This window comes from Myxine glutinosa, chromosome 1, assembly GCF_964187855.1.
Source record: "Myxine glutinosa chromosome 1, kmMyxGlut1.1, whole genome shotgun sequence".
Lineage (NCBI taxonomy): Eukaryota > Metazoa > Chordata > Myxini > Myxiniformes > Myxinidae > Myxine > Myxine glutinosa.
In genome coordinates, this window is record NC_136261.1 from 429,831,791 (window position 1) to 429,853,886 (window position 22,096).

The 22,096-nt window shown below is 59.2% G+C and overlaps 1 protein-coding gene across 2 annotated transcripts in view; it reads right to left on the reverse strand.

Annotated features, from left to right (window-relative positions):
- The window catches only part of LOC137418287 (uncharacterized), a 57,655-nt gene extending 41,093 nt beyond the window's left edge, over positions 1 to 16,562 (reverse strand). Inside the window, exon 1 of one of the 2 annotated variants that reach the window (XM_068104307.2) lies at positions 16,180 to 16,562. Coding sequence is in view for 1 of the 2 variants with exons in the window: in XM_068104305.2 (XP_067960406.2) it covers positions 8,160 to 8,285 (126 nt within the window). In the remaining variant the exon portion in view is untranslated. Of the gene's footprint in view, positions 1 to 8,159; positions 8,425 to 16,179 lie in introns of those variants that run through there. The other variant, XM_068104305.2, reaches the window with a different exon arrangement.
- Between the last annotated feature and the right edge of the window lie 5,534 nt (positions 16,563 to 22,096).

The following is a 22,096-nucleotide window of genomic DNA, read 5'->3' on the forward strand; positions in this document are numbered from 1 at the left end:
CCTGTGCGACACCGGTGCCCAACTGAGCGTCATACCTGCCTCCGAGCAGGACAGGCTGGACGCAGTTTGCGGCCCCTCTTTGGTCGCTGCTAATGGCTCGGCCATACGCACTTTCGGCCCACGCGTCGTCACCCTCTGCTTCGGCAGCCAGCGCTTTGAATGGACTTTCGTTGCCGCCAGCGTCCCCGTGGCTTTGCTGGGCGCCGACTTCCTCTGCGCGCACGGGCTGCTGGTCGACGTCAAACGACGTCGCCTTGTCCACGCCGAGACCTTCAGCTCCCTGGCGTGCACAATGAGCAGCTCCGCGCCGACCGAACTGGCGTGCGCCCTCCCGGCAACGAACGAGTTCGCTCGCCTGCTCGTGGAATTCCCGGCCCTCACGCGGCCGACGTTTTCGGCCGTCGCGGTGCGGCACGGGATCGAGCACCACATACCCACTACGGGCCCGCCGGTCTACGCCAGGGCCCGCCGCCTCGACCCAGCCAAGCTCGCCGTGGCAAAGGCCGAATTCGACGCGTTGGAGCACCTCGGCATCGTGTGGCGCTCCGATAGCGCGTGGGCCTCGCCACTGCACATCGTGCCAAAGCCGGGGGGTGGATGGCGCCCGTGTGGCGACTACCGCCGTCTCAATGACGCTACCACCCCCGACAGGTACCCGATCCCGCATATTCAGGACTTTTCCGCCCGTTTGGCGGGACGGGTCATCTTTTCGAAAATTGACCTGATACGGGGCTACCACCAGGTACCTGTCCGGGCGGCCGACGTCCCGAAGACGGCCGTCATCACGCCGTTCGGCCTGTTCGAATTTTTGCGGATGCCGTTTGGCCTCAAGAACGCGGCCCAGGCGTTCCAGCGCTTGATGGACGGCGTGCTGCGCAACCTGCCGTTTCTTTTCGTCTATCTGGACGACATCCTCGTCGCCAGCACGTCCCGCGCCGAGCACCTCCTCCACCTCCGAACACTGTTCGGTCGCCTCAGCGAGCACGGCTTAATTGTCAACCCGGTCAAATGCCACTTCGGCACGACGACCGTTGACTTTTTGGGCCACCGCATCACCAAGACCGGGGCCGTGCCGCTGCCGACCAAGGTCGAGGCCATCACCACGTTCCCGCGTCCCCGTTCCATCAAGGCCCTCCAAGAGTTCCTCGGCATGGTGAATTTTTATCACCGATTCGTGCCCCGCGCTGCTCAGCTCATGCGGCCCCTTTACGAGGCCCTCCGGGGCAAGCCGGCCAAGCATGACATTGTTTGGTCCGCGGCCATGGACGCGGCCTTCGCCAGTGCCAAACGGGCCCTCGCCGACGCAACGCTGCTGGCTCACCCGGTGCTCAACGCGCCCATCGCCCTCACTACGGACGCCTCCAACTACGCGGTGGGCGCCGTCCATGAGCAATGGGTGGACGGGGTTTGGCAGCCACTCGCTTTTTTCAGCCGGCAACTCCGGCCGAACGAGTTAAACTACAGCACGTTCGACCGCGAGCTGCTCGGGCTATTCCTGGCCGTTCGCCATTTCCGACACCTCCTGGAGGGCCGCCCGTTCACGGCTTTCGTCGACCACAAGCCGTTGGTCTACGCAATGGCTAAGGTCACGGAGCCGTGGTCGGCCCGCCAGCAGCGCCACCTCTCCGCCGTGTCGGAGTTCACCACGGACATCCAGCACGTCGCCGGCAAAGACAACGCCGTGGCCGACTGCCTTTCGCGGGCCAGCGCGAACGCGGTCCACCTCGGCGTGGACTTCACGCTCATGGCGGCCGACCAGACCACCGATGCCTCGGTGCAGGCACTCCGCGTGGCGGACACGGGCCTCCGCCTGGCCAACATCCCCTTCGCGGGCACCGTCCTGCTCTGCGACGTCTCCCAGGGCCAGCCTCGCCCCATCGTGCCCGTTTCCTGGCAGCGCCGCATCTTCGCCTCCATCCACGGCCTTTCTCACCCGGGCCGGAAAGCTTCTCAGAAGCTGGTGTCGGCGCGTTTCGTCTGGCACGGCCTTCGACGAAACATCCGCGACTGGGCCAATGCCTGCACGGCCTGCCAGCGAGCCAAGGTCCACCGCCACACACAGGCCCCGCTGGCACCTTTCGCCGTGCCTGAACGGCGTTTCGACCACGTCCACGTGGACCTGGTGGGTCCCCTGCCCCCCTCGCGGGGGTTCACCCACCTGCTCACCATGGTGGACAGGACCACCAGGTGGCCGGAGGCCGTGCCCCTCACCTCCACCACCACCGCCGACGTGGCGCAGGCGTTCATCGCCACCTGGGTCGCACGCTTCGGCGCACCAGCGGACATCTCGTCCGACCGCGGCCCACAGTTCACGTCTGAGCTTTGGGGCGCGGTCGCCCGTTCGTTGGGGGTCACGCTGCACCGCACCACGGCCTACCACCCCCAAGCCAATGGGTTGTGCGAGCGGTTTCACCGCTCCATGAAGGCCGCACTCATGGCCGGCCTTCAGGACGGTTGGGCCGACCGGCTGCCGTGGGTCATTTTGGGCCTTCGCATGGCCCCCAAGGAAGACCTCCAGGCGTCCGCCGCCGAGCTCGTCTACGGCCAGCCACTCCGCGTCCCGGGCGAATTCGTGCCTGACGCTACCAGTCCCTGGTCCGCCGCTCGCCAACGCTCGGACCTCCAGGAGGCCGCCCGACGATTTGCCCCCGTGCCGACGTCTCGCCACGGTGGCCCCCAGTCCTACGTCCCCCCGGCGCTTCGCACAGCGGAGTACGTCTTTGTGCGTCATGACGCGCACCGGGGGCCACTCCGGCCGCCGTACGACGGGCCCTTCCGGGTCCTGCGACGGAGCGACAAGTCTTTCATCGTCGACTTCGGCGGCCGGCCGGACCGGATTTCTGTGGACCGCCTCAAACCGGCGCACATGGACGTCGACCGACCACCACGGTTGGCCCTTCCTCCGCGGCGAGGCCGCCCCCCGTCCACAGTTCCCCCCGCTCGACCACCCACCACCACGTCAGACCCCTCCCCACGACCCTCCAGGGGTCGCTTCGGCCGGGTCATCCGGACCCCCCTTAAATTGACCCTGCCGGTGCAGGTCGATTCTGGAGGGGCGTGTGTAGCGGTTACCGCTGGATGTACATAATCGCCTTGCACCGGCCAGAACACGGCCAGACGCGCCTCTCCCGGGCATGCCCGGACTCGCTGTTCCCGGGCACGCCCGGACTCGCTGTTCCCGGGCACGCCCGAACCTCCCGGGCACGCCCGGTCTCGTCTTTCCCGGGCATGCCCGCTCTCGCCTTTCCAGGGCTCGCCCAGAGCGTCCGGGCATGCCCGCTATCGCCTTTCCAGGGCTCGCCCAGAGCGTCCGGGCATGCCCGCTATCGCCTTTCCAGGGCACGCCCAGAGCGTCCGGGCATGCCCGCTATCGCCTTTCCAGGGCTCGCCCAGAGCGTCCGGGCATGCCCGCTATCGCCTTTCCAGTGCTCGCCCAGAGCGCCCGGGCACGCCCAGCCTCGACTTGCCAGGCCGCAGCCAAACACGCCCGGGCAGGTCCAGACTCGCCTTTCCAAGGCTCGCCCTTGATACCCGGGCATGCCCGGTATAGCTTTTGCCGGGCAAACTTCCCGACATAAATGTGTATATATATTGTTGCCCCAAAAACGGGCTTGTCAGAATACCTGAGCTGTTTGGTTTCAATAAAGCAACTCGGACGAATTCCGTCTTTGGTCGCGTCAATTCTTTCGACTCGCGTTGGAGCGCAGCTCCTTCAGGGTGAACATACTTTTCAAGATGTCTTGGAATCAAAAGTTCATTGGAATTATGTTGAAATTATTCTAGATTTTGTTAATGTGACCTTTAAAAGAAACAAAAACCACATTTGACATTTCGAAACAAATAAATTGATCCTTGAAAGTGATGTAAACTGATATCGAACTCAATTCATGGACAGTACTGTGTTAAACTTCTGTACGTTTTCCAGAAGTATCTTTATTTTGCACATTAGCCAAAAAATTTTTAAACAAAAACAAAACTTAAATTACGACTGGGATTACGGACAGTAAAATTACAGTTCAGTACTTCGTGTAACCCCCACGAGCATTCAGGAGAGCACGTACACGTTGAGGCATGCTGTTCACGAGATTTGCCAATGTTTGGACAGGAATTGCTTGCCATGCAGTGACAATAGCCTGCTGCAATTCACGCACAGAGGTCGGCTGCTGGTCCAAGTGGTCGATTTGACACGTTAATTCTGCCCACAAGTTCTCTATCGGATTCATATCCGGGGACATGGCAGGCCACTCCATATGCTCTACACCACGGTCAGCAAGAAAGTGTTGGATCATGCGAGCACGATGAGGCCATGCATTGTCATCTTGGAAGACAAAGTTTCCCCGAAAGGCTGCACGAGCAAATGGAAGCAATGTTTCTTCCAGAATGGCCCTGTACTTGAACTGGTTAAGGTTTCCATTCAGAACAACCAGGTCAGTTTTGACCCCTGCATGAAAAGCAGCCGAAACGGTCACCCCACCACCTCCAGCTTGGACTCTTGGCACTATACAATCTTTGTTGTAGGCTTCATGCACTTGTCTGCGCACTCGGATGCGGCCATCTTGACGATAGACCAGAAATCTAGACTCGTCACTGAAGATCACGTGATTCCAGTGTCCTGGCTGTCATTGACGGTGCTCTCTGGCCCACTGCAATCGGCGCTGGCGGTGTTGTCTGGTCAGGCGTGGCTTTCTCAGGGGACGCCTGGCACGATAGCCTGCTTGAACCAGTCGTTGGTTGACTAGCCTTCTGGATACAGGCACATTTGTCAGTTGCTGCCACTCAGCCCTAAGCCGATTAGCTGACTTGGTACGACCATTGCGGACTAACCGGTGCAGCTGGCAATCATCCCTCCTTGTGGTTCTGCGGGGACGTCCTGGCCTCGGTCTTGGAGTAGGGACACCCCTCTGAGCATTTCGTTTCAGGATCTTTGACACCTGACCTTGAGTGATGCCATACTGCCGAGCAATACCACGCTGTTTCATGCCGTAATTTCGTGAAGCCACCACTCCATGACAAACAGCATTGTCGAGTTGACGGACCATCTCCAGAGGAAGCGGCAATAACTTTTGCAAACGTGCAGCAGTTGTTTTCCACTAATACAGAACGCAACAACCCTTGTATACCTGACTGTGAAGCCAATCATCAAATGCACCTGTCCGTACATTTTGCCAAGCCACCTGTGATATAATCCTGTTGTTGACTTCTTGCTGCGACAGACAATCAGTGACATGGTTCTTTTAACAAATAAATCACCAAAGTGTAAAATAAACTCACCAGATTGATATACTGAGTTAAGAAAGTAAACCCAAGTCAAGAAAAAAAAAATATTCCATATTAAATGCCAAGTCTGTACATGAAAACAATTCGCACAAGGGCCGAGCCTCGGGGATGCATAGTCCACCAGCAGAATCCCAGCATATGCAGGTACACAATACATATAGACTTAAAGCGGATTGAGAAATACCAAAGAAGCGACCACAGTGTGAAACCTGGAATATGGTCACACGCGACTTGGAATATGAAATAATTTTTTTCCTCTTTCTTTTTCAAGTATTTTACATCATCTTGAATAAAGTCTTGCATGATTAACAAAATACAGTTTGTTCATATTTGAAACGTATCAATTCTTAAACCTGATTTTCAGCATCATTACGAGTCATGTCCACAGTGCTATTGTGACAAATTTTAAGGTACCAAAGCCATGCAAAAATGTGTCGGCCGTGACATCACCAGATTATATCTACGTCACATCAAATTTGAACACGACACGAAACATTTGAGCTCCCAAAATGAGTGATAAAATGAAATATGTACCTTTTACCATGATAAATAAATGACATGCCAATTTGAACACACACACACACACACACACACACACACACACACACACACACACACACACACACACACACACACACACACACACACACACACACACACACACACACACACGCTTTTTAATAAAAAGTCACCCCGTTTCCTTTTTTTCAACAAAACTGTGTATTTTAAGAAACAGTGAAGGTTATTTAGTTATTTAGTCCAATGTGGGAAGGGCTTGTGGTATTGTCTACAGGTATGCACACTCACCTTTAAGCTGTCTCGTCTGGGCCCAGGGATGCACGTTAAGCTGGCTGTCCAGTCTGTCAGCATTAATTATTGGGGAAAATAACAGGGACATAGAAAAGGCCCCTTTATATGGTATGTGCCATGTGGCAAACTATAGAAAAGGCCCCTTTATATGGTATGTGCCATGTGGCAAACTATAGAAGAGGCCCCTTTATATGGTATGTGCCATGTGGCAAACTATAGAAAAGGCCCCTTTATATGGTATCTGCCATGTGGCAAACTATAGAAGAGGCCCCTTTATATGGTATGTGCCATGTGTGGCAAACTACAGAAAAGAAGGGACATTCTTGGGAAAAATGCCAATTTGATTCACACAGGTGCATGAAGAAGTAAATGCATTTCATTTGCCAAATGTAGGGCCCTTTATATGAACATTTATAGAGCATTCCTTGGTTCTTCCTCTGGAACTTGGTTCTTATTGTTGGAACTTTGAAGTTATTGACATCCCCCCCCCCCCTCCCCTCTGATTTTAAACGCACATACCATATAAAGGGGCCTTTTCTATAATTTGCCACATGGCACATACCATATAAAGGGGCCTTTTCTATAGTTTGCCACATGGCACACACCACATAAAGAGGCCTTTTCTATGCCCCTGGCATTTCCCCCAATATATATATATAAATATACATGAAATGAATTGGTTGAAAATTGATGATTTATATCACGTGACCTAAGACCTGTTTCCCTCAGATACAACCCACTTCCAGTTTCGCACCCCCCTGATGCAGTGCCCCCCGTTCCTGGGAGGCTGGCACTCATTTTTCCGACTTCAAAAGGACGACAACCTGAGTCAATCCACCTGGTGTTATTTTAACGGCGTCACCCTAACATCTTAAAGCAGCCACATTAAACATGAAGCCAACACCAGGATTAGTTTCACAGGTAACGAAGTAGAACGACACTCTGTATCGCACAAACCTCCACCAGGATAAACAGGTAACGTTTTGTATCCACTGATAGACCGGATCTGGATTCGGACCTGAACCTAAATCGAATCAGCTTCTTTTTCTTCTCACTTACCCATCTCATCCCCCGAGGCATCCTCCGTCGTGCGAAGCCTTTCCTAGGCACACCTGAGCTCCTCACCACATACAAGGCTTTCATCCGCAGCTCAATGGAATACTGTTCTCCCCTATGGGCTGGTGCTCCTGCCTCACATCTAGCTCGGTTTCACGCTGTTGAAACCAAAGCCTTCAGAATCATTGGAATCTCCCACGATGAAGCTATCTCTGAGGGCCTTTCACTCACTCACCGCAGGCAGGTAGGTGGTCTTTCTGTCTTCTACCGACTCCTCTCCGGCCTAGCCCCCCCCCCCCCCCCAGCCCTGTCTGTGCTCTGTCCCCCAAATATTCCTACAGGTCGCACAAGATCTGCCAGCAACCCTCTGATGGTTAAACTGCCGAAATCTCCGCTCTCTGCTCACCTTCACTCTTTCATTCCTCTTTTCTCCCACCTCTGGAACAAACTCCCACACTCCCTTCAATCCCACTCCTCCCTCCAGGTCTTTAAAACTGCTGTTCACCACCATCTTTTATCTTCCCCATCCAAAACCTTGATCTTTTCTACCCCCACTAATTCACCCCAGATCCACCTTGTTTGAAATTCCAACTTCTTTCCCGGAAGTCCTGGCAGTGTCCATATGTTTTATACCTCTCCCACCCCCCCCCCCCCCCGTCCCATGCCTCCCCCCCAAAGATCTCTCGTTCTCCATGTCTCTCGATCCCTGCTCTCAAATGTTGTGTTTGTGTCCTTCTCCCTCTCTCCCCATCTTGTCTACCGCTCCCGATGTTATTTGTTTTATGTGTCGGTTTGTCATTCTGTGTGATTAATGTTCGCTCTTTCACGAGCCTCGATCTTGTATACAAAAAAAAAAAAAAAAAAAATCCATCCACATCGCTTTGTCATATCGTGCTATGTATAATCATCATGTTCGCCCGATCTCTCTATTAATATTATGAAGAATCACTTCAAATTATCGTTTTACAGAATATCTTTCTCAGAAAAAATAATAAAATGAGAATCTCCGAACAAACCTTTTCCTCAGAAGATCCGAACGGATCAATGTTTGTGGAAAAGGACACGGCGCCTCGCACGGAGGACAAAAGGACACAAGCACACGGAGCCTCGCCCGGAGGACAAAAGGACACGGAGCCTCGCATGGAGGACAAAAGGACACGGAGCCTCGCCCGGAGGACAAAAGGACACAAGGACACGGAGCCTCGCCCGGAGGACAAAAGGACACGGAACCTCGCACGGAGGACAAAAGGACACGGAGCCTCGCACGGAGGACAAAAGGACACGGAGCCTCGCACGGAGGCCAAAAGGACACGGAGCCTCGCACGGAGGACAAAAGGACACGGAGCCTCACACGGAGGACAAAAGGGCATGGAGGACAAAAGGACACTGAGCCTCGCACGGAGGACAAAAGGACACGGAGCCTCGCACGGAGGACAAAAGGACACGGAGCCTCGCACGGAGGACAAAAGGACACGGAGCCTCGCACGGAGGACAAAAGGACACGGAGCCTCGCACGGAGGACAAAAGGACACGGAGCCTCGCACGGAGGACAAAAGGACACGGAGCCTCGCACGGAGGACAAAAGGACACGGAGCCTCGCACGGAGGACAAAAGGACACGGAGCCTCGCACGGAGGACAAAAGGACACGGAGCCTCGCACGGAGGACAAAAGGACACGGAGCCTCGCACGGAGGACAAAAGGACACGGAGCCTCGCACGGAGGACAAAAGGACACGGAGCCTCGCACGGAGGACAAAAGGACACGGAGCCTCGCACGGACGACAAAAGGACACGGAGCCTCGCACGGACGACAAAAGGCCACGGAGCCTCGCACGGAGGACAAAAGGCCACGGAGCCTCGCACGGAGGACAAAAGGCCACGGAGCCTCGCACGGAGGACAAAAGGCCACGGAGCCTCGCACGGAGGACAAAAGGACACGGAGCATCGCACGGAGGACAAAAGGACACGGAGCCTCGCACCGAGGACAAAAGGACACGGAGCCTCGCACGGAGGACAAAAGGACACGGAGCCTCGCACGGAGTACAAAAGGACACGGAGCCTCGCACGGAGGACAAAAGGACACGGAGCCTCGCACGGAGGACAAAAGGACACGGAGCCTCGCACGGACGACAAAAGGACACGGAGCCTCGCACGGAGGACAAAAGGACACGGAGCCTCGCACGGAGGACAAAAGGACACGGAGCCTCGCACGGAGGACAAAAGGACACGGAGCCTCGCACGGAGGACAAAAGGACACGGAGCCTCGCACGGAGGACAAAAGGACACGGAGCCTCGCACGGAGGACAAAAGGACACGGAGCCTCGCACGGAGGACAAAAGGACACGGAGCCTCGCACGGAGGACAAAAGGACACGGAGCCTCGCACGGAGGACAAAAGGACACGGAGCCTCGCACGGAGGACAAAAGGACACGGAGCCTCGCACGGAGGACAAAATGACACGGAGCCTCGCACGGAGGACAAAAGGACACGGAGCCGGGCACGGAGGACAAAAGGACACGGAGCCGGGCACGGAGGACAAAAGGACACGGAGCCTCGCACTGAGGACAAAAGGACACGGAGGACAAAAGGACACGGAGCCTCGCACTGAGGACAAAAGGACACGGAGGACAAAAGGACACGGAGCCTCGCACTGAGGACAAAAGGACACGGAGCCTCGCACTGAGGACAAAAGGACACGGAGCCTCGCACTGAGGACAAAAGGACACGGAGCCTCGCACTGAGGACAAAAGGACACGGAGCCTCGCACTGAGGACAAAAGGACACGGAGCCTCGCACTGAGGACAAAAGGACACGGAGCCTCGCACTGAGGACAAAAGGACACGGAGCCTCGCACTGAGGACAAAAGGACACAGAGCCTCGCACTGAGGACAAAAGGACACAGAGCCTCGCACTGAGGACAAAAGGACAGAGCCTCGCACTGAGGACAAAAGGACACAGAGCCTCGCACGGAGGAAAAAAGGGCACGGAGGACAAAAGGACACGGAGCCGAGCACGGAGGACAAAAGGCCACGGAGCCTAGCACGGAGGCCAAAAGGCCACGGAGCCTAGCACGGAGGACAAAAGGCCACGGAGCCTCGCACGGAGGACAAAAGGCCACGGAGCCTCGCACGGAGGACAAAAGGCCACGGAGCCTCGCACGGAGGACAAAAGGCCACGGAGCCTCGCACGGAGGACAAAAGGCCACGGAGCCTCGCACGGAGGACAAAAGGCCACGGAGCCTCGCACGGAGGACAAAAGGCCACGGAGCCTCGCACGGAGGACAAAAGGCCACGGAGCCTCGCACGGAGGACAAAAGGCCACGGAGCCTCGCACGGAGGACAAAAGGCCACGGAGCCTCGCACGGAGGACAAAAGGCCACGGAGCCTCGCACGGAGGACAAAAGGCCACGGAGCCTCGCACGGAGGACAAAAGGCCACGGAGCCTCGCACGGAGGACAAAAGGCCACGGAGCCTCGCACGGAGGACAAAAGGCCACGGAGCCTCGCACGGAGGACAAAAGGCCACGGAGCCTCGCACGGAGGACAAAAGGCCACGGAGCCTCGCACGGAGGACAAAAGGCCACGGAGCCTCGCACGGAGGACAAAAGGCCACGGAGCCTCGCACGGAGGACAAAAGGCCACGGAGCCTCGCACGGAGGACAAAAGGCCACGGAGCCTCGCACGGAGGACAAAAGGCCACGGAGCCTCGCACGGAGGACAAAAGGCCACGGAGCCTCGCACGGAGGACAAAAGGCCACGGAGCCTCGCACGGAGGACAAAAGGCCACGGAGCCTCGCACGGAGGACAAAAGGCCACGGAGCCTCGCACGGAGGACAAAAGGCCACGGAGCCTCGCACGGAGGACAAAAGGCCACGGAGCCTCGCACGGAGGACAAAAGGCCACGGAGCCTCGCACGGAGGCCAAAAGGCCACGGAGCCTCGCACGGAGGCCAAAAGGCCACGGAGCCTCGCACGGAGGCCAAAAGGCCACGGAGCCTCGCACGGAGGACAAAAGGCCACGGAGCCTCGCACGGAGGCCAAAAGGCCACGGAGCCTCGCACGGAGGCCAAAAGGCCACGGAGCCTCGCACGGAGGCCAAAAGGCCACGGAGCCTCGCACGGAGGCCAAAAGGCCACGGAGCCTCGCACGGAGGACAAAAGGCCACGGAGCCTCGCACGGAGGACAAAAGGCCACGGAGCCTCGCACGGAGGACAAAAGGCCACGGAGCCTCGCACGGAGGACAAAAGGCCACGGAGCCTCGCACGGAGGACAAAAGGCCACGGAGCCTCGCACGGAGGACAAGAGGCCACGGAGCCTCGCACGGAGGACAAGAGGCCACGGAGCCTCGCACGGAGGACAAAAGGCCACGGAGCCTCGCACGGAGGACAAAAGGCCACGGAGCCTCGCACGGAGGACAAAAGGCCACGGAGCCTCGCACGGAGGACAAAAGGCCACGGAGCCTCGCACGGAGGACAAAAGGCCACGGAGCCTCGCACGGAGGACAAAAGGCCACGGAGCCTCGCACGGAGGACAAAAGGCCACGGAGCCTCGCACGGAGGACAAAAGGCCACGGAGCCTCGCACGGACAAAAGGCCACGGAGCCTCGCACGGACAAAAGGCCACGGAGCCTCGCACGGAGGACAAAAGGCCACGGAGCCTCGCACGGAGGACAAAAGGCCACGGAGCCTCGCACGGAGGACAAAAGGCCACGGAGCCTCGCACGGACAAAAGGCCACGGAGCCTCGCACGGACAAAAGGCCACGGAGCCTCGCACGGAGGACAAAAGGCCACGGAGCCTCGCACGGAGGACAAAAGGCCACGGAGCCTCGCACGGAGGACAAAAGGCCACGGAGCCTCGCACGGAGGACAAAAGGCCACGGAGCCTCGCACGGAGGACAAAAGGCCACGGAGCCTCGCACGGAGGACAAAAGGCCACGGAGCCTCGCACGGAGGACAAAAGGCCACGGAGCCTCGCACGGAGGACAAAAGGCCACGGAGCCTCGCACGGAGGACAAAAGGCCACGGAGCCTCGCACGGACAAAAGGCCACGGAGCCTCGCACGGACAAAAGGCCACGGAGCCTCGCACGGACAAAAGGCCACGGAGCCTCGCGAGGACAAAAGGCCACGGAGCCTCGCACGGAGGACAAAAGGCCACGGAGCCTCGCACGGAGGACAAAAGGCCACGGAGCCTCGCACGGAGGACAAAAGGCCACGGAGCCTCGCACGGAGGACAAAAGGCCACGGAGCCTCGCACGGAGGACAAAAGGCCACGGAGCCTCGCACGGAGGACAAAAGGCCACGGAGCCTCGCACGGAGGACAAAAGGCCACGGAGCCTCGCACGGAGGACAAAAGGCCACGGAGCCTCGCACGGAGGACAAAAGGCCACGGAGCCTCGCACGGAGGACAAAAGGCCACGGAGCCTCGCACGGAGGACAAAAGGCCACGGAGCCTCGCACGGAGGACAAAAGGCCACGGAGCCTCGCACGGAGGACAAAAGGCCACGGAGCCTCGCACGGAGGACAAAAGGCCACGGAGCCTCGCACGGAGGACAAAAGGCCACGGAGCCTCGCACGGAGGACAAAAGGCCACGGAGCCTCGCACGGAGGACAAAAGGCCACGGAGCCTCGCACGGAGGACAAAAGGCCACGGAGCCTCGCACGGAGGACAAAAGGCCACGGAGCCTCGCACGGAGGACAAAAGGCCACGGAGCCTCGCACGGAGGACAAAAGGCCACGGAGCCTCGCACGGAGGACAAAAGGCCACGGAGCCTCGCACGGAGGACAAAAGGCCACGGAGCCTCGCACGGAGGACAAAAGGCCACGGAGCCTCGCACGGAGGACAAAAGGCCACGGAGCCTCGCACGGAGGACAAAAGGCCACGGAGCCTCGCACGGAGGACAAAAGGCCACGGAGCCTCGCACGGAGGACAAAAGGCCACGGAGCCTCGCACGGAGGACAAAAGGCCACGGAGCCTCGCACGGAGGACAAAAGGCCACGGAGCCTCGCACGGAGGACAAAAGGCCACGGAGCCTCGCACGGAGGACAAAAGGCCACGGAGCCTCGCACGGAGGACAAAAGGCCACGGAGCCTCGCACGGAGGACAAAAGGCCACGGAGCCTCGCACGGAGGACAAAAGGCCACGGAGCCTCGCACGGAGGACAAAAGGCCACGGAGCCTCGCACGGAGGACAAAAGGCCACGGAGCCTCGCACGGAGGACAAAAGGCCACGGAGCCTCGCACGGAGGACAAAAGGCCACGGAGCCTCGCACGGAGGACAAAAGGCCACGGAGCCTCGCACGGAGGACAAAAGGCCACGGAGCCTCGCACGGAGGACAAAAGGCCACGGAGCCTCGCACGGAGGACAAAAGGCCACGGAGCCTCGCACGGAGGACAAAAGGCCACGGAGCCTCGCACGGAGGACAAAAGGCCACGGAGCCTCGCACGGAGGACAAAAGGCCACGGAGCCTCGCACGGAGGACAAAAGGACACGGAGCCTCGCACGGAGGACAAAAGGACACGGCGCCTCGCACGGAGGACAAAAGGACACGGCGCCTCGCACGGAGGACAAAAGGACACGGCGCCTCGCACGGAGGACAAAAGGACACGGCGCCTCGCACGGAGGACAAAAGGACACGGCGCCTCGCACGGAGGACAAAAGGACACGGAGCCTCGCACGGAGGACAAAAGGCCACGGAGCCTCGCACGGAGGACAAAAGGCCACGGAGCCTCGCACGGAGGACAAAAGGCCACGGAGCCTCGCACGGAGGACAAAAGGCCACGGAGCCTCGCACGGAGGACAAAAGGCCACGGAGCCTCGCACGGAGGACAAAATGCCACGGAGCCTCGCACGGAGGACAAAAGGCCACGGAGCCTCGCACGGAGGACAAAAGGCCACGGAGCCTCGCACGGAGGACAAAAGGCCACGGAGCCTCGCACGGAGGACAAAAGGCCACGGAGCCTCGCACGGAGGACAAAAGGCCACGGAGCCTCGCACGGAGGACAAAAGGCCACGGAGCCTCGCACGGAGGACAAATGGCCACGGAGCCTCGCACGGAGGACAAAAGGCCACGGAGCCTCGCACGGAGGACAAAAGGCCACGGAGCCTCGCACGGAGGACAAAAGGCCACGGCGCCTCGCACGGAGGACAAAAGGACACGGCGCCTCGCACGGAGGACAAAAGGACACGGCGCCTCGCACGGAGGACAAAAGGACACGGCGCCTCGCACGGAGGCCAAAGGACAAGGCGCCTCGCACGGAGGACAAAAGGACACGGAGCCTCGCACGGAGGACAAAAGGACACGGAGCCTCGCACGGAGGACAAAAGGACACGGAGCCTCGCACGGAGGACAAAAGGACACGGAGCCTCGCACGGAGGACAAAAGGACACGGAGCCTCGCACGGAGGACAAAAGGACACGGAGCCTCGCACGGAGGACAAAAGGACACGGAGCCTCGCACGGAGGACAGAAGGACACGGAGCCTCGCACGGAGGACAGAAGGACACGGAGCCTCGCACGGAGGACAGAAGGACACGTAGCCTCGCACGGAGGACAGAAGGACACGTAGCCTCGCACGGAGGACAGAAGGACACGGAGCCTCGCACGGAGGACAGAAGGACACGGAGCCTCGCACGGAGGACAGAAGGACACGGAGCCTCGCACGGAGGACAGAAGGACACGGAGCCTCGCACGGAGGACAGAAGGACACGGCGCCTCGCACGGAGGACAGAAGGACACGGCGCCTCGCACGGAGGACAGAAGGACACGGCGCCTCGCACGGAGGACAGAAGGACACGGCGCCTCGCACGGAGGACAGAAGGACACGGCGCCTCGCACGGAGGACAGAAGGACACGGCGCCTCGCACGGAGGACAGAAGGACACGGCGCCTCGCACGGAGGACAGAAGGACACGGCGCCTCGCACGGAGGACAGAAGGACACGGCGCCTCGCACGGAGGACAGAAGGACACGGCGCCTCGCACGGAGGACAGAAGGACACGGCGCCTCGCACGGAGGACAGAAGGACACGGCGCCTCGCACGGAGGACAGAAGGACACGGCGCCTCGCACGGAGGACAGAAGGACACGGCGCCTCGCACGGAGGACAGAAGGACACGGCGCCTCGCACGGAGGACAGAAGGACACGGCGCCTCGCACGGAGGACAGAAGGACACGGCGCCTCGCACGGAGGACAGAAGGACACGGCGCCTCGCACGGAGGACAGAAGGACACGGCGCCTCGCACGGAGGACAGAAGGACACGGCGCCTCGCACGGAGGACAGAAGGACACGGCGCCTCGCACGGAGGACAGAAGGACACGGCGCCTCGCACGGAGGACAGAAGGACACGGCGCCTCGCACGGAGGACAGAAGGACACGGCGCCTCGCACGGAGGACAGAAGGACACGGCGCCTCGCACGGAGGACAGAAGGACACGGCGCCTCGCACGGAGGACAGAAGGACACGGCGCCTCGCACGGAGGACAGAAGGACACGGCGCCTCGCACGGAGGACAGAAGGACACGGCGCCTCGCACGGAGGACAGAAGGACACGGCGCCTCGCACGGAGGACAGAAGGACACGGCGCCTCGCACGGAGGACAGAAGGACACGGAGCCTCGCACGGAGGACAAAAGGACACGGAGCCTCGCACGGAGGACAAAAGGACACGGAGCCTCGCACGGAGGACAAAAGGACACGGAGCCTCGCACGGAGGACAAAAGGACACGGAGCCTCGCACGGAGGACAAAAGGACACGGAGCCTCGCACGGAGGACAAAAGGACACGGAGCCTCGCACGGAGGACAAAAGGACACGGAGCCTCGCACGGAGGACAAAAGGACACGGAGCCGAGCAACGAGGACAAAATGACAGAGCCGAGCAACGAGGACAAAATGACACGGAGCCGAGCAACGAGGACAAAATGACACGGAGCCGAGCACGGAGGACAAAAGATCGCGGACACAAAACCAAAAAGGACACGGATCGATCCTATCCGATCATGGGTATCTTCGTCACAGTTGCAGTTCAAGGTTTACAAGATCACCTGGAGGTTTTCGTCGTTATTGAATCCTTCCTGTGCACACAATTCAATCTTCTTTTTCTTCTGCCTACTCGGATTCACCAATCTCCACCACGTGGTAGTTGATGGCTCATTGGCCAATTGGCGTCAGATGAAGAACTGAAGCCACAGATCGGCCATTTTATCACCCTCGTTCACGGCGCTTGAGAATAATTACGTTTAGTTCAGTTGCTTTTCAATTGTTGACTTGGCACGAAGTTTGGAGTTACACAGAACCCTTATATTGACCTAGTACAAAACGAAAGAATATCAGAACCATTTCCAGAATGCCGCGCCCTTCGGAGAGCCACCCGCCTCTCACGCCGCTCCGCTCCTCCCCTTCCAGGACTGCCACACCCCGACCAGTCTCGCCCCGCCTCATCCCGTCCCGCCCCGCCCCTTCCCGGCCTGCCACGCCTCGTCCCGCTCCGCCCTTCCCGCCCCACCTCGTTCCGCTCCTCCTCGATTGTAATCATCCATCCATCCGACTGTTCTTGGAAACACCGAAACCGAAATCCTGGTAGATCTACGAGCCTCCAGTAACAGCACTTTATATTTGTTTCCTCCTTTACGACACCAGCTCGGGGGAAATTCTGTCAAAATGACGAGTGCACAAAAATAAACAACACAAAGTATTACAATATATACAGTTACGGATTATGTCCGATGGATTATATATTTGCAATAAATAATACATTAATGCAGTGCAAGAAATGAGTTTCCCTGGGAAGGATTAGAGGTAAGGACAGAAATTTGTCCAAACATCGCATGTTGAAAAGAGACCATTATAACATCAGCATGTCCCTCCCCGTCCGCCTCTGCAAAACAGGAGGATAGGGCCATCTTTCACATTCCCCCCAACAGGACAAAGACATCTTTAGAATTACCCCTGAACCCCCACTTCACGAACAGGAGGGTAAGGCAATCTCTAGCATCCCTCCCCTCACCCACGCCCTTCGAGGATGGTGAAGTGTGATGCTGCGCACACACGACTCGATTGCCAGAGAGGTAGGCCACAACGCGTTTGTTATAACAAAGAGTCGTTACTCCAAAGCTCGTACTGCAGCACTGGGCGGGCTGACCGGGCTCGAGCTTCGAGCCCGCATATATGTGCCGAGGCCACGCCTAGTCCCCGGGCGTGACCGATCGGTCGAAGGGCGGGGCATGTGCCTTCGATCCCCGCCTGGGCGCTCGCGCCACCCACTGGTGCGCGGAATTATTGCCCCTTGTGCTGGCCACAATGGTAAGGCGATCTCCAGCATCTCTCCCCCCCACCCCCCTAAGTGGAAGGTAAGGCGATATCTAGCATCGCCCCCCCCCCCACGCCCTTCGAGGAGGGTAAGGCGATCTCTAGCATCTCCCTCACCCCCCCTCTCTAAGTGGAAGGTAATACGATATCTAACACCGCCGCCCCCCATCCACGCCCTTCGAGGAGGGTAAGGCGATCTATAGCATCTCCCCCCCTCCCCCCCCCCCCCATAAGTGGAAGGTATGGTGATATCTAGCATCTCCACCCTCTCCCGTCCTTCGAGGAGGGCAAGGCGATCTCGAGCATTCACTCCCCCCTCCCCCCGCCCCATGCCAAGAGGAGGGTAAGGCGATCTCTCGCATCCCCCCCCCCCACACCCACCCACGCCCTTCGAGGAGGGTAAGGCGATCTCCAGAATCTCCCCGCCCCTAAGTGGAAGGTAAGGCGATGTTTAGCATCTCCCCCCCCCCCCCCTCCACCCCGCCCTAAGAGGAGGGTAAGGCAACCTTTAGCATCTCCCCCCCACCCCCACCCTAACAGGAGGGTAAGGCAATCTCCAGCATCCCTCCCCCCACCCATGCCTTTTGTGGAGGGTAATGCGATCTCGCGCATCTCCCCCCCCCCCCCCCCCCTCCACCCCGCCCTAAGAGGAGGGTAAGGCAACCTTTAGCATCTCCCCCCCACCCCCACCCTAACAGGAGGGTAAGGCAATCTCCAGCATCCCTCCCCCCACCCACGCCCTTTGTGGAGGGTAATGCGATCTCGCGCATCTCCCCCCGCCCCCCACCTGCCCTTCGAGGAGGGTACGGTGACCTCCAGCATCTCCCCGCCCCTAAGTGGAAGGTAAGGCGATGTCTAGCATCCCCCCCCCCCCACCAAGTGCCCTTCGTGGAGGGTAATGCGATCTCTAGCATCCTTCCCCCCCCCCCCCCCCCACCCCCCACACACGCCCTTCGAGGAGGGTAAGGCAATCTCGAGCATCCCCACGCCCACCATAAGTTGAAGGTAAGGCAATATCTAGCATCTCCCTTCCACCCCCACCATAAGAGGCGTGTAAGGCAATCAATAGTATCTCCTCCCCGCCCTGCCCCCCACAACCTAAAAGGCGGGCAAGGCATTCTCTAGCATCTCCACCACCCCCCCCCCCCCCCGCCCTAAGAGGAGGGTAAGGCAATCAATAGCATCTCCCCCTTCCCACACCCTAAGAGGAGGGTAAGGCATTCTCGAGCATCTCCCCCCCCCCCCCCACCCTATGAGTAGGGTTAGGCGATATCTGGCATCCCCCAGCCCCCACCCTGTTTTTTATGGAAAAAAAATTCTAATATTTACATAATTTATATAATTTAATTTATGTAATTTATGATTACATTTACAATTTAAGTTTTAAAAATTTTTAATTTTCATTCAAATCATAAAATATATTGTTGCGGATCTCGAGCTCATCGAAGTACTGAGGGGGGGGGGGGGTTAAGCCATGCTCCCCCTCGAGCTTCGAGTCCACAAGGCCGCCCCCATGTGAAACTCGTGGAGGACGGATTGCTGGTCAATTCCAGCTGCCGAGCCTGCAGCTAACGTGTGGAAGGGTTACCAGTCACAACCCGAGTACCTTCGACACACGCAGCTGTGCAAACGGGGCCTGAACCTCGCACGAGTCATGCTGGTCTGGTATGCCCGAGCGGTTTTTGCGTCGTGTAACTCGTGCCGTTAATCACTATGAACCCGATCGAGCGGTTTTAACTCGTGCAATGCTAGGCCAATGGTGAAGGGACAAAGATGGCCAAGTTGGAAACAAACCACAGGATTTATTCACAAATGTACAATGGTGATAGAAAAGGGGACACAGTGGAGAACATGAAACAGCCTTACTTACGTTCCCCAGACAAGGGCCCTCAGACTCGTTCGGGGAAGGTGAGGAAGAGGGGAACGCGCACAAAGTGCAGCTGCTTGGTGCAGTTTGCGTAGACGGGTCGTTGGGCAGGTCCCCCCCCCCCCCCCCCCGAGGATGTTCACGGCAGGGACGTCGATCTCAGTCGTGCACGTAACGGGAATCCCCGGAGCATGTCCCAAAGTCACCGAGGCAAAGCGCACATGCAGGGAGTCCAGGCAGAGGTCGTCAGGGCAGAGAGCACGTTCAGAATATCGGGACAGAGAGAGACCAGAGGGCGAATCCAGAGCCAGAGATCGTCAGAGTCCAGGGCCCAGAGAGATCGTCCTGCCAGAGAGTCCAGGGCCAGAGAGATCGTCCTGCCAGAGAGTCCAGGGCCAGAGAGAGAGCCAGCCTGCCAGAGAGTCCAGAGAGCATCAGAGTCCACGGCCAGAGAGAGTTCGGGGGTCTGGGCCGGGTTTTATATCCCCCGGAGCCCCACTATAATGTTTCATGGGCCTCCATGGGCCGCCCGGGGTCACGTGTCGTGACAGCCCCTCATTAGTCACTCCCCTTAGCTCTCATTGACAGCTGTTATTGGCCACTCCCTTTGGCTCCCATTGGCCGCCGTTATTGGCCACTCCCTTTAGCCCCCATTGGCTGGTCGCTGCTTACAAGCCATGCCCTCCAGCTCCTTCCTCTGGCCTCATAGACTTGTTCTAGGCCCATGACATGGCATTCCAAGCTTCAATGAGGCCTACCCTTTCTCTACCTGCCTCAACGCATAGTAACACTGGGAAGGAGACTATACTTCACATTTAATAAGAAATAACTGACGAAGCGAGGCTACATGTTGTGGTGCAACTAACTATAGGGGGGTGGCTTTATTTACAAAAACCGGAACACGACCCCCCTCTCTGACCAGACTCGTCCCGAGTCGACCTCAGTCGGAACGACCGGTAGAGTCTGGCATTCAACTTACTCTTACCATTAATGTGACACTGAAGGTACTGCGCTCCAACGCGAGTCGAAAGAATTGACGCGACCAAAGACGGAATTCGTCCGAGTTGCTTTATTGAAACAAAACAGCTCAGGTATTCTGACCAGCCCGTTTATCGGGCAGCAATATATATACACATTTATGTCGGGAAGTTTGCCCGGCAAAAGCTATACCGGGCATGCCCGGGTGTCAAGGGCGAGCCTTGGAAAGGCGAGTCTGGACCTGCCCGGGCGTGTTTGGCTGCGGCCTGGCAAGTCGAGGCTGGGCGTGCCCGTGCGCTCTGGACGAGCACTGGAAAAGCGAGAGCGGGCATGCCCGGACGCTCTGGGCGAGCCCTGAAAAGGCGATAGCGGGCATGCCCGGACACTCTGGGCGAGCCCTGGAAAGGCGAGAGCGGGCATGCCCGGGAAAGACGAGACCGGGCGTGCCCGGGAGGTTCGGGCGTGCCCGGGAACAGTGAGTCCGGGCATGCCCGGGAGAGGTGCGTCTGGCCATGTTCTGGCCGGTGCAAGGCGATTGTGTGCATTCAGCGGTAACCGCTACACACGCCCCTCCAGAATCGACCTGCACCGGCAGGGTCAATTTAAGGGGGGTCCGGATGACCCGGCCGAAGCGACCCCTGGAGGGTCGTGGGGAGGGGTCCGACGTGGTGGTGGGTGGTCGAGCGGGGGGAACTGTGGATGGGGGGCGGCCTCGCCGTGGAGGAAGGGCCAACCGTGGTGGTCGGTCGACGTCCATGTGCGCCGGTTTGAGGCGGTCCACAGAAATCCGGTCCAGCCGGCCGCCGAAGTCGACGATGAAAGACTTGTCGCCCCGTCGCAGGACCCGGAAGGGCCCGTCGTATGGCGGCCGGAGTGGCCCCCGGTGCGCGTCATGATGCACAAAGACGTACTCCGCTGTGCGAAGCGCCGGGGTGACGTAGGACTGGGGGCCACCGTGGCGGGACGTCGGCACGGGGGCAAATCGTCGGGCGGCCTCCTGGAGGTCCGAGTGCTGGCGAGCAGCGGACCAGGGACTGGTAGCGTCGGGCACGAATTCACCCGGGACACGGAGCGGCTGGCCGTAGACGAGCTCGGCGGCGGACGCCTGGAGGTCTTCCTTGGGGGCCGTGCGAAGGCCCAAAAGGACCCACGGCAGCCGGTCGGCCCAACCGTCGTCCTGAAGGCCGGCCATGAGTGCGGCCTTCATGGAGCGGTGAAACCGCTCGCACAACCCGTTGGCTTGGGGGTGGTAGGCCGTGGTGCGGTGCAGCGTGACCCCCAACGAACGGGCGACCGCGCCCCAAAGCTCAGACGTGAACTGTGGGCCGCGGTCGGACGAGATGTCCGCTGGTGCGCCGAAGCGCACGACCCAGGTGGCGATGAATGCCTGCGCCACGTCGGCGGTGGTGGTGGAGGCGAGGGGCACGGCCAGGTGAGGTGAGCGGCGTGAGCCAGGTGAGCAGGTGGGTGAACCCCTGCGAGGGGGGCAGGGGACCCACCAGGTCCATGTGGACGTGGTCGAAACGCCGTTCAGGCACGGCTAAAGGTGCCAGCGGGGCCTGGGTGTGGCGGTGGACCTTGACCCGCTGGCAGGCCGTGCAGGCATTGGCCCAGTCGCGGATGTTTCGTCGAAGGCCGTGCCAGACGAAACGCGCTGACACCAGCTTCTGAGAAGCTTTCCGGCCCGGGTGAGAAAGGCCGTGGATGGAGGCGAAGATGCGGCGCTGCCAGGAAACGGGCACGATGGGGCGAGGCTGGCCCTGGGAGACGTCCCAGAGCAGGACGGTGCCCGCGAAGGGAATGTCGGC